Source organism: Eleginops maclovinus, chromosome 13 (genome assembly GCF_036324505.1).
Source record: "Eleginops maclovinus isolate JMC-PN-2008 ecotype Puerto Natales chromosome 13, JC_Emac_rtc_rv5, whole genome shotgun sequence".
Taxonomy (NCBI): domain Eukaryota; kingdom Metazoa; phylum Chordata; class Actinopteri; order Perciformes; family Eleginopidae; genus Eleginops; species Eleginops maclovinus.
The window spans coordinates 12195444-12209821 of NC_086361.1; the positions used below are offsets into that span (position 1 = coordinate 12195444).

The window sequence follows — 14378 nt, forward strand, 5'->3', positions numbered from 1 at the left end:
TGCTAACATTACCCTTTATATATACAGTCAATGATATTACCCAGCACATTTCCGTTTTTGTATGCGGAAGTGGATTGAGGAGCATAGATTTGGAGTTTTCTCGAAAGGGGGATGTCAGCTGAAAAACACCGACGTGGCAACCTTAATGACAGCGGTAGTGGTGATGAATCGCCTAATCATAACCGGCAGTCTCTCCCGAGTCTCCTACCTGCTGAGATTGATCACTGCGCTCTGGATGTAACCCTCCGGATGAAAGCAGAGATACGAGTGACAGCCGGGGGAGCAGCGATGTCAAGCAGGTAAAAACTGCATGATTGAATCCGCTGAAATGAGCGAGATAGCCGAAATGAAAGGGCCTTTAACCCGCCGGAGGAGGACCACCATCACCGGCAGCGGAACGGTGAAACAAGCAAAAGGGAGCAAGTGTCACGATGCCGGAGAGAACTCTCCACAGAGCCCCGGTGCTCAAACCAAAACAGACGATGTGTCCAGGCATCCGAGTGACGGGAAGCCAGACAGAGAGATGAGGGGGTCAGGGCAGCAGACACACAGTCCGATCAGAAAACACATGAGTGTGGTGGAGGATTTTAACCAGAGACTCAGGTAACCTTTTATTATTTTAATGACGATGTGTCATTTATAACATCTGTGTTTCTTTTGAATTTCCTTTGGTTTAGGACTATCCAGTTCATTAACCAATAACAGTGCACGTTAGTTGACATTTCAGTTTCCTCCTCACTCTATGCCAGTTATCTCTGAGCTTATTCTCATTTGGGCAGGTTATTAGAACTAGTGGCTTCATAAAACACAATGCATAAAAATGACACAGATATATAAAAAATCAACTTAATATCACTCCAACAATTCTTCAAAAACAACTACTTTCTGTATATTGCAGAGACCTTTCATTTAATCTGTTTGGGTGAGAACAGTAGAAGCAACTCTAGATGTATATTCATATTGAATCAAGTATTTATGTTTTTTTTGTTTTTTTTTAATGCTAAGAGCTTATGCATCCCTGCTTGAGATGACACTGTGACTTTATGAAAGATGGAGGAGTTAGCTGTAATTTTAAATACATATTAAAAGTATGGGTAGTACATGAGTTAGAACAGATATTGCGATAGAAGACACAATAGCCTAACCGTTACCCCAAACAGATATGTCCTCACCTTTGATAAATTGGCTTGTTATATGAAGGAAGCCTATCTTTCTTAGTGATTGTAAGCTGCCAAATTGCTGGCTTCACTTTTACAGTGAAAGATATACACATTGGTATCCTTAGGCACTAAAGTGATGCGGCCATAATACTGAAATGAATTGATTGTTAGTAATTCACATTATAGTCTTATGTAGTAATACTGTCCTGTATTACAGCAACAGTGAATAAACAAATGCATGTGCTTTTGCAATCCTGTGCTTGACTATACTGTACCTGCCAGTCTGAACGTTCTTTCTTCTGCTGGTGTGAGCTGGCACTCATTGAGGAACCCCTTCTAAATGCTCATTTCCTTCCTTACTTCCACACAAATCACTCATGATAAGATAAGAACCTCACATCTCTCCTTGGTGCTTCCTCCCCTTACTCTATTATCAAGTTCTCCCTCTTACTGTTTGTTCTTTACTCCTTGCTCCCTGTTTGCCTCTCCCTTGTCATTCATTTCTGCTCCATTATCTCAGTCACGTGGGGTTGTGTAAAAAATTCTTGCATGGTGAATAGCCTCAGTTTTAACAATGAACTTTGGACAATCGGGTCAGTACATTTAACCTACATTTTCACAACTCTGTCGTTGCCTGGTGCAGGGCCAAAGTTGGTTTGTTGGTCTTTGGGAATGGTGCATAACAAGAAACACAATGCGAAAGTTAAGAGAGATAAGATGAAGTAAAACACGCTATTGTAAAACAATTGAAAATGAAATCCCAAAAGTAGATCGGTTTTGGGGGAGGAGTTCTTAAATGCAAAATGAGTAATAAAACAAACTGAAATGGCCATGAGTAATTTTTGAAAAGTAAGCAAACGTGCTTTGCAATGGGGAAGGTAAATGCATTAATCAAACCTTTTCTGCAAAGTGGGCCCTCAATACTGTCATGTCAAATTAGTTAAATGTATATTAATGAAAGTTTGAGAGCAACTGTAGGTAAACAGACAGAAAGGAATTTAAAGAGCTAGATCTGCCATAAAATCGTCAATAAAACTGTTGACTTTGTGTTTCCATGCAGCTGTCACGTCCTCCAGGAGTCTCTCTTAAGTTCCGCCAGTGGCTACAGCAACTACAGAGGAATCCTCAACTGGTGTGTTGTCATGCTGGTGAGTCAAACCATGTGTCCCTTCAGGACTTAAAATGTACTTTATACCATTAGCATCGTTAAGTATGACTAATTGAAATGAAAACGTTTGTGGAGCAAAACAAATACCTCTAAATACTGCATAAAAACATGCTGTGACATGCTCTTAATAATTTTCACTTTCATGTCTTGACATTGCCCCAACTTACTGTTTGTGGCAGCTGATGTTCTTCACTAGCCAGTTGAATATCTTTCTGTTTTCACTCTCTTTTTATTTGTCTTTTATCACACAAAAGCATACAGCATAGTACATTTAACTGATGCGCAGGTTACATTGGTCATTGCTTTAACAACAAATGAAGAATTGCCCGGCCACACTAACTAGTCCACACTAAACATTCACACCCTTAACTGTTTGAGTTGTCTGTGACAAGTCAGATAAGTCATTTTTTCAGTTTTATCTCTTTAGATTTGTAGATCCAGAAAATTATATGCATTCACAGTTGCTTCCTCATGGCCCTGTTTGCCACTTGCATTTATTTATTTGTCATTTCTCCAACATTAATCAAAAATGGTTGGTGGTGGTGGTGGGTGGATTATTATAGTTGTATACCACTGAGTTTAATTTATACAGTATATTGAACATTCACTCTCAGCAGAAGTTTACTTTATGTCAGCTTTACATGTACTGAGGGTGTTATGGTACACCTGCAGTTAAAATAAGGATTGAAGTGACAGACATGTTAAGCACACATTGAATAAAAAGGTGAATACAAACACAATGTACGGAGTTTTCCATGGTAGCAGTAGGGATGTGAAGCATCTCTGAACACAAACAAATACAGAATATGAAGGGTTAAATTAGGTATCTTGTTTGATTTGACATATGTCCATTTGTATTACTTTCATATTTCATACTTTTGTATATGCTTTCATGTTAAATCCCTGTTTTTAATAACATTTTAACATCCTTCACAAGCCTGATGGATGTTTCCTAGAGTATCTTCTGCTCAAAGCCGAGTCAGCATGAGTGACCAATGAAGTCGGTTCTTGTTTTGAAATTCAAAAATAAAACATGATCCCAAGAGATTATTCTTCTAGCAGGGACATTCCTATTAATAGCTCTGAAAAAAAAAAAACTGTGTGCATGATACTTAGCAAGTATAAATTGTAAGTATGCTAAGAAGAATAACTTGAAAACAGAAACTTACTTGGTTGCGAAAACATGACAAGCACTCAAAATGAAAACAAAAAACAGCACTCGATCGTGTTTACACAATTGTATGCTACAAATGTGCAGCTGCTGCTTAATGTCAAGCATTCCATAGAAAATAGGCCAGTTTCAGGGTGTACTGTGGTCTGTAGCATCTACTGTATATCAGAGACTCCAGTTTTGGCTGTGGCTTTTCTACCTTAATGCAGAACACTTAATATTATTTAATGTGAGACCTTTAGCCAAGTTGTCCACCCTAACCTTCCTTAAACCATTCTTTTACAGTCAATGCTGTGTTGCAATACTGATATCAGTTGTGTCACCGTTAAATATGCCCCCCTGGGCTGAGGTCACTTCAGGACAACAGGATCTTTTTCAGAACAAAATGATTTTTCCGCCTTATTCAAATGGCTGAATTCAAGTGTGTGTGTCTCCAAACATCCAGTCACCGCCAGTAGTCTGATATGCATGGAGGATACAAATATCCAGTTAGCCATAATTCTAAAGAAATTGAAAAAGACATGTCAACTGAGCCCTAAACGTGTGTGTATTTCCAGGGGTTTTTAAGTCTATTTTTACAGTTCTGTAACAGGATTAATTCCATCTATGAAAGTTTATATTGCTGTGACGACCACAGGCCTCTACTTTGTGGTCACAAGGGACGGTTGTCTCCGCTCGGTGCAGACTGTTTTTAGGAAGCCTTTAGGATTAGACTTTAAGAGTGTAAAGTGGAACCACAGAGACTTGTGTGTGTGTGTGTGTGTGCATTTACCAGTTTAGTCCCCGATAACCAATACTCCCGTCTAATGTCCTAAAATGTCAGCTGCAGGGGCACATGCAGATGAGTGTGTCAATTTGTTGTACTTGTTTTCATTTAAACTCTCTGAATGTTGTAACCAAGTGTTTAGAAATACTACTAAAGCACTTCATTCAGAACCTTTACTTAGGCCAAAGGCAAAATGATAAAAAAGAGAAATCCAATAGCTGCCTTCAGGGCAGCTTCGAAATGGATAATAGTATAAGCTGAGTGCGTCACAGATGTTTACATTTTGGTAACTAGAGAAATCCATGAAAGGAGTGTGACCTAATTTGAAAGTTAATGGAAGCACTGTTGAATCTGGATTTCTAAAATGGCCTCATGTTTCCCATTTCTTACACAAGCCATTATCAGAATGCAATGCCATATGAGGATGGCATACAGGATCCATGTTGTCCTTGGTACACAGCCATAAGCCTGTCCTTTTTAAGGTTTAAATACCTCTAAATAACACGACCCACAGACATTAAGATTGGTGCTTTAACATCTGCTCTAGCAAACCAACAAAAATAATGCTTTAGGATGATACTGTTGCCTGAATATTATAGGAAAAAGTAGTTAGGAAGTGAAGATATTTGGCATAATAAGCAATTTTGATACTTGACAAGAAAAAGATCATCATGGATGTGTTACAAACAAATTGATGCTTTATACTTTAACAGTTTAAATTAGGAAAAGGACATAGAAAATGTAAACTTAACGCCCTCTTGCAGATTGTCTAAGCATATACCATGGTTGTTAAAACAGACGGATTACTATATAGATAACTACTAATAATTTGGCCAGTTTCTTTCTACATCATTTACTGAATTATTAATACAGATTGCTGTTTATGAGGAACATGTAAGCTCTAGTATTTTCTGTGTGTCAAAGGAAACAGTTTATTAGTAGCCCTCTGAATGTTTGACGATTGAATCTTTGCTGGCCTCAGTCATCTCAGGTTAGTTTTGTATGTCAAGCTGAAGTTCAGCCAACCCCAGCAGCTCTTTCTATTTTTAAACTAACCCTCTACAATTCACAGGACACAGAGATACCTTTTATTTAGACAGAATTTTATCAAGAATTTATCGTCTTCTTAATCTTTTTTACACTAACATAAATGTTGAGAAACATACAACAGACTATTAAATGAGTTGATTCTATGGATTATGGATCTTGTCATCAATATCAATTTTAACATCTTATCATTGGTGTTTTATTACTTAAGAAATGTGTATATGATTTAAAAGAGAATAAATACCCTTTGGGCACTAAAAGATGGGATGTGAAAATATAAGCAATAAGCAATGCAATGGATTTACTCAATAAAACATTGAAAATAGCTTTCAGGAGAAACTTCCAAACTGCATTAACAGTTCCAAAGAATCATTTTAGTTGTTTTACCAGTGAGCCTGGGTTCAGTTAATATAGGCTACCCCCTGCTCAAGTGTTTTTAAGCAAGACTTTGAGTGGCCGCCATCTCCCAGGGGGTTGTTCTGTATCGGACTTAGTACACTGACCCCTCTCCAGACAGGGACAGAGAAGACACATTTGTTCAATGGAATTATTGCAAAATCAGTTCTCCGAATGCTCTGGACAGACCACTGTCCCAACAGTCTTGTATTACATTATGGCCCCCTGTTGTCCATGCTGAAGGTTACTAAGGCAAAGGTAGTTGTTTTGGACAAAAGACATAGGTCAAGCAAAACCACGTTGCTGCAGGATCTTGGCAGACCAGTGTGCTGAGGTGTTACATGCCACATTATCACTATGACCTTATCATGTATCATACCCACACTGTCCCTTAAACTCTAAGGCCATGAAAATGATTTGAAAAATTGATACATAAGCATTGTTGGCTCTTTGTGGTGGGTAAGCTTTATCTAAGAAAGCTCAGATAACAGATGGACTTGGACCATGACCTTTAATACATAATATAATGATAACTGTTTTACTTGACAGTTTTTAAGAGAAGCAGTCCAGCAGCATGGTGACAGTTATCACGGTGTGATGGCAGCAGAAACATGTTTCTAAACACGAAAACAGTTCTGATCTATGAAGTTTTCATATGTATGAATATGTTACTTTATTTATAAAACAGCTTTTCCTTGTGTGTGTTGTGGGCAGTGACAACAACCATATTAAGTCAGAGATCCAGCAGTGGCTCAGTAAGTAGGGGCTTGGACTGGGAATCGTAGGGTTGCCGGTTCAAGTCCCGAACAGACTTGAAAAATATGGAAAGTGGACTGCTACTTGGAGAGGTCCCAGTTCACCTCCTAGGCCCTGCTGTGGTACCCTTGAGCAAGGCACCAGACACCTCCAATCCCCCCTCCCCATTGCTCCCCGGGCGCTGCACAATAGCTGCCCACTGCTCCTAACACTAGGATGGGTTAAATGCAGAGGACAAATTTCACTGTGTGTGCTCTGCTGTGTGCATGTATGTGACTAATAAAGAGGGTTTCATCCTCCGATTCTATCTAGAATTTTTTTTTTTAAAGGAAACATCCTTTTCCTGTTCTTGCTTAGAACTAAAACCCACCCTTATTGCACAACCAAATGCATTGAACCACACCGACGTCACAAAAATGATAAGCCAAGGCTAGAAACACAAAAGCTCAATCAAAGAATGTTAATAATTATTTTCATTATCCATTAATCTGCTAACAAGTTTAGGTTAATCAATGTATCGTTTGGTTAATAGAATGAATGAAAACATTGAACACTGATCATCCCAGTTTGGTGAGCCAAAAATCAAAGATATTCTTTAATGTGGATATTTTCAAGGCTGAAAACTTCATTTTCTGCTATTTTGAATGACAAAGTAGCCATTTAATCAATACATTACATTTTTAAATAGTTGAATAATCGTTTGAGCTCTTCCTCTCTTTCAGGTGCTGAGCAATGCGCGCCTATTCTTAGAGAACATTATAAAGTGAGTACACACACACACACACACACACACACACACACACACACACACACACACACACACACACACACACACACACACACACACACACACACACACACACACACACACCAATTAAACCACTGGCCAACACTACACCACTACTTATTTTACTTGATTTCTATTAAAATACATATAAAACAGTTGCTTTGCTAGCTGCCATTCCTAGAAGTTTCATTCCTTTCACTCTTACACCAAACATGTACCTGAATGCACCTATCTTAAACCTTAAACCAAATAAAAAAATGTTTACCTCTTATCTAAATAACTCCATTTCTAAATGATGCCTGGTGGTAATATTCATTTAACTTGTCCTATTTCTAATGTAGGTATGGTATCTTGGTGGACCCTATCCAAGTACTGTCTCTCTTCTTGAAGGACCCCTATAGCTGGCCAGCAGCTTGCCTCATCATTGGTATGGAGCATTTTTTGACTGCCTCAATGTCAACATTGTCAACAGACTTTGAATGCCTCATAGCCATTTGTCCTACTCTGACCTCAGGATTGATTTTCAAGTTGAAATTAACAAACACTTGTGGTACCTGTATACCCTGTACGTAAATCAGGGAAACAAGTCTCTACCACTGTAACATCAGGTGTTGTTGAATGAAATTAAACATGCTTTATAGCCTCACCATGTCCCAAATGACTGATCTGATATGGCACGTTATCGCCGATTTAATGAGCCAGATGCTCAACGATAGCATATAGAAGCAATGTGGGTTCCTGTCCTGAATTTTCTAGCATAGCTGTTATTGATAATTTACCTAAAGAAGGTTGATTCCGGGTTATTGTCTGACAGTAAAACGTGATTGAACATTGTTTTCCTCAGCTGGTACCAGTTTCTCCATGCCTTTGTCTGTATGGTGTTTGAGATCATTTTGTGTGTTCTGTGTTTCAGGGTCTAATGTGTTCATTTTAGCAGCTTTGTACACTGAGAGGCGCCTGGCTGTGGTAAGTAATTACAATGAGTTGTTACTAACTTGTTGCAAATGTTGATGTAACAAGTATTGTATGTACAAATAAGTTTTGGTTTGTGTCCCAATGTATAAGAAAATATTGCTCCACTGTTAGATGAACTGTAGGGAGAAAGTAGGTTTATTTGTATCATTCACGGATCTCCTATCAAGGATGTTTACCTGAAAAAGCTGCAATACACATCATTCATACATTCAAAGCTCCTCCACTCTTTATACCTGCTCGATGCTCTGTTCTAAGTCTGATAAGAAAACCACTCCTGGTTTAGATTAGATAACATATTATCTAAATCAATTCTGACAATATTGTATTTGTAAAAAGAACATTGGATCTAGTGTAAAAAAACTGTGTTTCAGATCAAAAGTTTTAATAATGACAAGACTGTTTTCATTTCATCATTCCTAGGGTACAATTTCTCAAAGGACAGGAGTGATTCTTCACATTTTTAACCTGACATCCATTTTGATCTTCCCTGCAGCGACTGTACACACTGTTACATCCATGACCCCAGGTATATACTTAAGAAAGTTAATACACAATAATATTCTAAGACATTTTGATAAAGAATGAGTTTTTCGTGTTTGTGTTTCAGTGGGTGGCATACTGTCCCTAGGAGTGTACACAGTGCTGTTCCTCAAGCTGTACTCCTACCAAGACACCAACAAATGGTGTCGAGAAATCAGACAAATGAAAGCCAAAAGACTAACACGATCAAACTCCTGTAAGTATATCAGAACATACACAAACTGTAGAATAAATGTTACCAGGATTGTGAGGTGGCATGCACGTGAAATACCTAAAATACAGTATACTGAACCTCGGAGTTGCTCCAATAGAGATGATAAGTAATCGCTAGCTAAAGTTAAAAAAATTAGACACATAAACACGCACAAATACTGCTCATTTAACAGGATAATCTTGTTTTTACTATTGATTACTGTGCTGCTACCACCATCTAGTGGTGACAGGACAATCTGCAGCCTGTGTCTAACGTCATGCACAGACAGTTCTTAGTTGTGTCTCTTGAATAGCCGTTCCTAGCCTTTTGAAGCTATATTTATCCTAGATGCAAGCTAATGAGTTCATCTCGTCACTATAGGTGTTGGTATAAACCGACAACCAAAGATAAACCTCATGTATTCCTAATGTATATGATAGAAAGCTTTGATTGCGTGTGAGAATAAAAGTCTCCAGTTTTATGTGTTTATTTATTGGGTTTTTCAGGTCCATCTGTGGCACAATCCAATGGTTCAGCAGTTCATAGTCATGTCTCCTACCCTGGCAACCTCACCCACAGAGGTAAGCAGGTCTCATGGAGATAAACGGCATCTTTTGTAAATGAAATAAAATATTAATAAATTAACATACTCTTTGGTTTTTGTCTTTAGACATGTACTACTTTGTCTGTGCCCCTACTCTCTGCTACCAGCTCAACTTCCCACGCTCACGACGAATACGCATAAGGTTCCTGTTGAGAAGACTTTTTGAAATGGTGAGAGGAAGCACACACACACTTATTGTGTATCTGTTGTATGTTCATTTAAAATTAAATGGTGTAAAATGAAACAGACATGCATGATAACATGTTTTTATTTTGACTCGCTCTTTCTTGTAGCTTTTCTTCATACAGCTGTTGGTGGGGTTGATACAGCAGGTGTGTTGAACATTAACACGTCTTCAATCTGGCAGGCGTTCAGAATATATTAAAATACTTTCATCCCTTAAACAATGCTACGTAATTTTCTTTGTGTCTTCCAGTGGATGGTTCCCACAATACAGAACTCAATGAAACCATTCCAGGTGAGTGTAAACACACACACACACACTACTGTACTTCAAATTACGTGCATGAAAAGTAATGTTTGTGTCTCTCACAGGAAATGGACTTTTCTAGGATGGTTGAGCGCCTCCTAAAGTTGGCTGTGAGTAATATCATGACTTAGTAACACAAAACACATCTACGGTCTATCCTGTCATAACCTTATGATTTATCAAAAACTTTTAAAGACTTAAAATAAACATAACTTTGACCAATTAATTTGTGTGTAAAATCAGGTTGTCTCCAGTTGTGACTGTCTTATACTGTGTGTACTGTAAACCCACTTCTCCTAACTTCTCCTATGGCCCTCTCCTCTGCCCTCTTCCTCTCCCAGGTCCCTAACCATTTGATATGGTTAATATTCTTCTATTGGTTTTTCCACTCCTGTTTGAACTTTGTGGCAGAGCTGCTGCAGTTTGGAGACAGAGAGTTCTACAAAGACTGGTGGTGAGTAGAAGGATCATTCAATCACTATGCACATCCATACAGTATGCACACACACTTGAATATTGAGATTATTTTGAGCTTGTCTCATTTAAACATAAAGGCAATTTGGTGGTGGATCATGTGCCAAGACACACAAGAAACGAAAGCGTATTTATTAAAACAATGGGAGCAGTCGTTCAGAAAACCCAATTGCCTTCATGTCAAACTCTCCATCTGTACCATTCTTATTCATTTCAGGAACTCTGAGACTGTCACATATTTTTGGAGCAACTGGAATATCCCAGTTCACAAGTGGTGTCTGAGGTGAGCACCAAACTTGCACTAGCCTTACTACCATGGTTGATGTGTGGCTACATGTTATTATTTAAGTTTGTATGAAATAAAATCAAGTTGTGGACTGGCATTCATTTGAGGTTATAGTTTTTTTGTAATTGAAAGATAAAGATCATTGTAATTTGTTGGTTGTCTTTGTGTGTTACAGACACTTTTATAAGCCAATGTTGAGGAAGGGGGTCAACAAGTTTCTGGCTCAAACCGCCGTCTTTCTGATGTCTGCCTTCTTCCACGAGGTAAAGCAAGAGCATTCAGTCTTCTTTGTTACACCAAGCACTAAATCCTACGAACATTGTATTCAGAAAGTACTCAGACCACATTACCTTTGAATATTTTGCTATTTGAAAAAATATTCAAATGAATGTATTAATTCATGACTCACTGGGATATCTCAGGGATTTCTTCTTAATGCTTTTTCAGAATTACTAGGGAAGAAATTATTTTAGAATAAGGCCTTAGAAATAAATGGGTCTGAATCAATTCTGAATGCTCTGTATCTCCTTATTCATCCTCCAGACAGCTATAGTTTTTACTCGATGTCTGTACATGAAATGGCCTGATATCTACAGCTGTCAGTTCAACAGTTCAGACAATGAAGTGAATGTCAAAGGACAACAATTTACGCTATAGTATGCAATGCAAATTCAAAATGTAACTTAGATTTGTGAAACTGAAAATAAAAACTGTCCTCCTTACAATAAATCATTTGCAATATATTTTGAGAGATGGTCAGTGTGTGATTGCTTGTATTTCTCTCTCTTTCTTCTTCAGTACCTGGTGAGCGTTCCTCTGAAGATGTTCAGGCCATGGGCCTTCATGGGAATGATGGTTCAGGTAAGACACAATGTACCATCACAAACAACTTTATCTCATCTGCTGAAGGCAAAGCATACCTTGACCTCTGGCATTTAATCTCTCCAGGTTCCTCTGGCGTGGTTTGTTAGTCGTTTTCTTGATGGAAACTATGGCAACGCCGCTGTGTGGATCTCACTCATCATTGGCCAGCCTGTCGCTGTGTTGATGTACGTCCATGACTACTATGTCATTCATTACGGGACCACTACATAGAACATACACACTTTCTGACATGAACCTGTCGGTGAAAGCAGCAGCATACAATAGTTTTGGCCTAATGGATTTTTGCACTATAGAGAAATGAACCACATTATGTCAGGAAGGGATTCTTAGATCCTGAGAGGTGATTGCTTTTGAAGAGTATTCCTCTTTTATTAGGGCATACCTTTGAAATCACGTCCGAAGTCGCCACCTGCTGTTAAACTTTTCAACTTTAAACAAACAAGTATTTAATTGCTAAGGGGTCCTAAAGTTGCCAAAGTGGGTGATTGATAATTTATGAGCTAAGGTTAGTTGCAATATATTAAATTATAAAAGCACTTTGCTGCATTCAGATGGTGAAACACTGCTTGTAAGCAAACCCCCCTTTTGTTCTGGAATATGCGCAACAAATGTGAACCACTGCCAAACACAGAAGAGGATCCCTTAACAGAGCCTTGTATTCAGAGGCAACAGATAAAAGTTGATGACAGAGCAATCATTTGTTTCTACAAGCCAATGCTTTAAAATTGCAATATAGGAAATGATCACAGGGAAGTTTAAAACGTTTTTTACAGTGTACATTCTGAAACCCTCCTTTTGATCTTGCAGTTGTTGTAGTACAGAAATGTGCATTTGAAGGATTTTTTTCAACAACGATTTTAAGGCAGGAAAGTAAAGAAAGAAACTAAACAATGAGGGAGAAACTGTAGAATTATGTTTTTGTTTTTATTTGTACAATTGTGAACCTCCAGGCAGCCTTTCCTCTTCTGTTTCTCAACTCCAACGCCATCAATGCAAGCTCTTTGTGTAACAGTACATGCTGCAGGTGTTATCTGTATTGCTCTTTATCAGAGGTTTTATTTTATATTTAGTGAAATGTTATGTGTCCGTACAACAGTTACGTTGCACTTCAAACCAATGATTTAATGTGATTTGAACTGATTTGAACCAATGAATGTGTTTGCACTTTAAAGAGATGCATGCTGTTGACTAAAGCAATAGATTTTACAAATGTATTCTTTAGGATATAAAGGAAAATATGTTTTGTTAAAAGAATTTGTATGCTTCGCAATTTGCTTGTTGATATTTTGTTGTTTTATATGGTGGACTTAATTTGATTTTTTCTTAGGTTAAAACAGCAGCTGCAGTGGAAATAACGAGAGCCTTTTCATGCCACAGGTTTTTCAAATTCTTAAGAGGATTTTCTTGATTAAAAAAAAAGATGCCAATACAAAAATAGCCATACAATAGTTAGTTATGCTGTGCTATTTTGCTTTTGTTTTAATCTGTTTTCCAAGTACACAGTGAGAGTTGACTGATCATGACAAGTAAGATCAAAAGTCCTCTTTTCTTTCCGTATTGAACACATTTCAGGGAAAACACTGTTGTTAAATTATACTACCAGTTATCAAAACTATTGAGTGTTGGCATTCCTTATTAAAATGTGCCTGCTGTAAAACTAAGTTGAACACGTTATAATCATATATAGACTTATTGTTTTATGTAAAAAAACAGAGGCCAAATACACCGTAACCTTATGTTCTGTAGGCAATAGAATTATATTTCATTTTGTGAATTATATGGGAATTGAAGACTTACTGCACATATTTAAAATACCTGTCCAAATGCGACCTAACTCATTAAGAGTTAAACACTTTTCTTTAAGCAATATTTTTTATGTATTGATGAAAAGAAGATGTTATTTTAGAGAGCCATACTATCAGTCGGTCTTACCCGATTTTTAAACAAATGTGACCCAGTTTAAAATCTGAGTGAGCTTTAAAGAATGTGAGCAGCGGATTGAATGATTTTATTTAATCTTCATTCTAAAGTATTGTTTTTCTTAAGTAGCACCTGTAGCAACAATGTTTTGAGCATTATATTCACAACTCATTTCTAAAAACTGCTTCGGCATCATCTTCCCAAAATGCAATATGCCTGTTTAAGTACATTCTCTCTGTAGTTGGGTGGGAAAATAAAATACTTAACAATACAATTACTAGTCGTTGATATCAGTAAATACTGGCAAAATCCAATGGTACGAACTCATAATGTAAAAATGAATAGACATGTAAAGGAAGCGTGCTTTTCTCATTTAGAGTGAGAAACTGGTTTTCTTTTGTGAAAAATGTTTTGTTTACACTTTTTTCCTGCCATATTTTGCTTTACTTGGGAGAGTTATTGAAATGTAAAATATAAAGTCACAGGCTGAAGTCCTGAGTCTTAACCACAGCTTTAGGTTAGATATGTTGCATCTCCTTTTGTGTTCATTTATTCACCTAGTACTTCCTGTTTTCACACTATTACTGTACTGTGTCTGTTCTTGGAACATGAGTTGAAATGCTGAAGATACAGCTCCAAGCTAAACTGAAGTTTTGAAATGAATGCAATACTAATCTGTTCATACTGTACACAGAAATCCAAAGTTAAACAAAGATTATACGTTTTTTGGGAATGCAAATCATTTTCATAGCCTTTCACT

The 14378-nt window shown here is 37.5% G+C and overlaps 1 protein-coding gene across 1 annotated transcript; it reads left to right on the plus strand.

The window, feature by feature from the left end:
* The first annotated feature begins 105 nt into the window (after window positions 1–105).
* On the plus strand, window positions 106–13895 carry dgat1a (diacylglycerol O-acyltransferase 1a). Its single transcript, XM_063899092.1, has 17 exons — window positions 106–603; window positions 2221–2308; window positions 7187–7227; window positions 7593–7678; window positions 8165–8217; window positions 8647–8752; window positions 8834–8962; window positions 9466–9540; window positions 9630–9733; window positions 9857–9895; window positions 10000–10041; window positions 10119–10163; window positions 10395–10507; window positions 10745–10810; window positions 10989–11076; window positions 11612–11674; window positions 11762–13895. Exons 1-17 carry the CDS (start codon window positions 311–313, stop codon window positions 11906–11908), a joined length of 1578 nt encoding a protein of 525 aa, XP_063755162.1. The 5' UTR covers window positions 106–310; the 3' UTR covers window positions 11909–13895.
* The last annotated feature ends 483 nt before the right edge of the window (window positions 13896–14378 follow it).

Bases quoted from the DNA above. Each gene is read 5' to 3' on its own strand.
- dgat1a (XM_063899092.1), top strand. From the start codon at position 311: ATGATTGAATCCGCTGAAATGAGCGAGATAGCCGAAATGAAAGGGCCT. The intron at 8,753-8,833 runs GTATATACTTAA...TTTGTGTTTCAG, and splicing joins TGTTACATCCATGACCCCAG to TGGGTGGCATACTGTCCCTA. The intron at 11,077-11,611 runs GTAAAGCAAGAG...TTTCTTCTTCAG, and splicing joins TGTCTGCCTTCTTCCACGAG to TACCTGGTGAGCGTTCCTCT.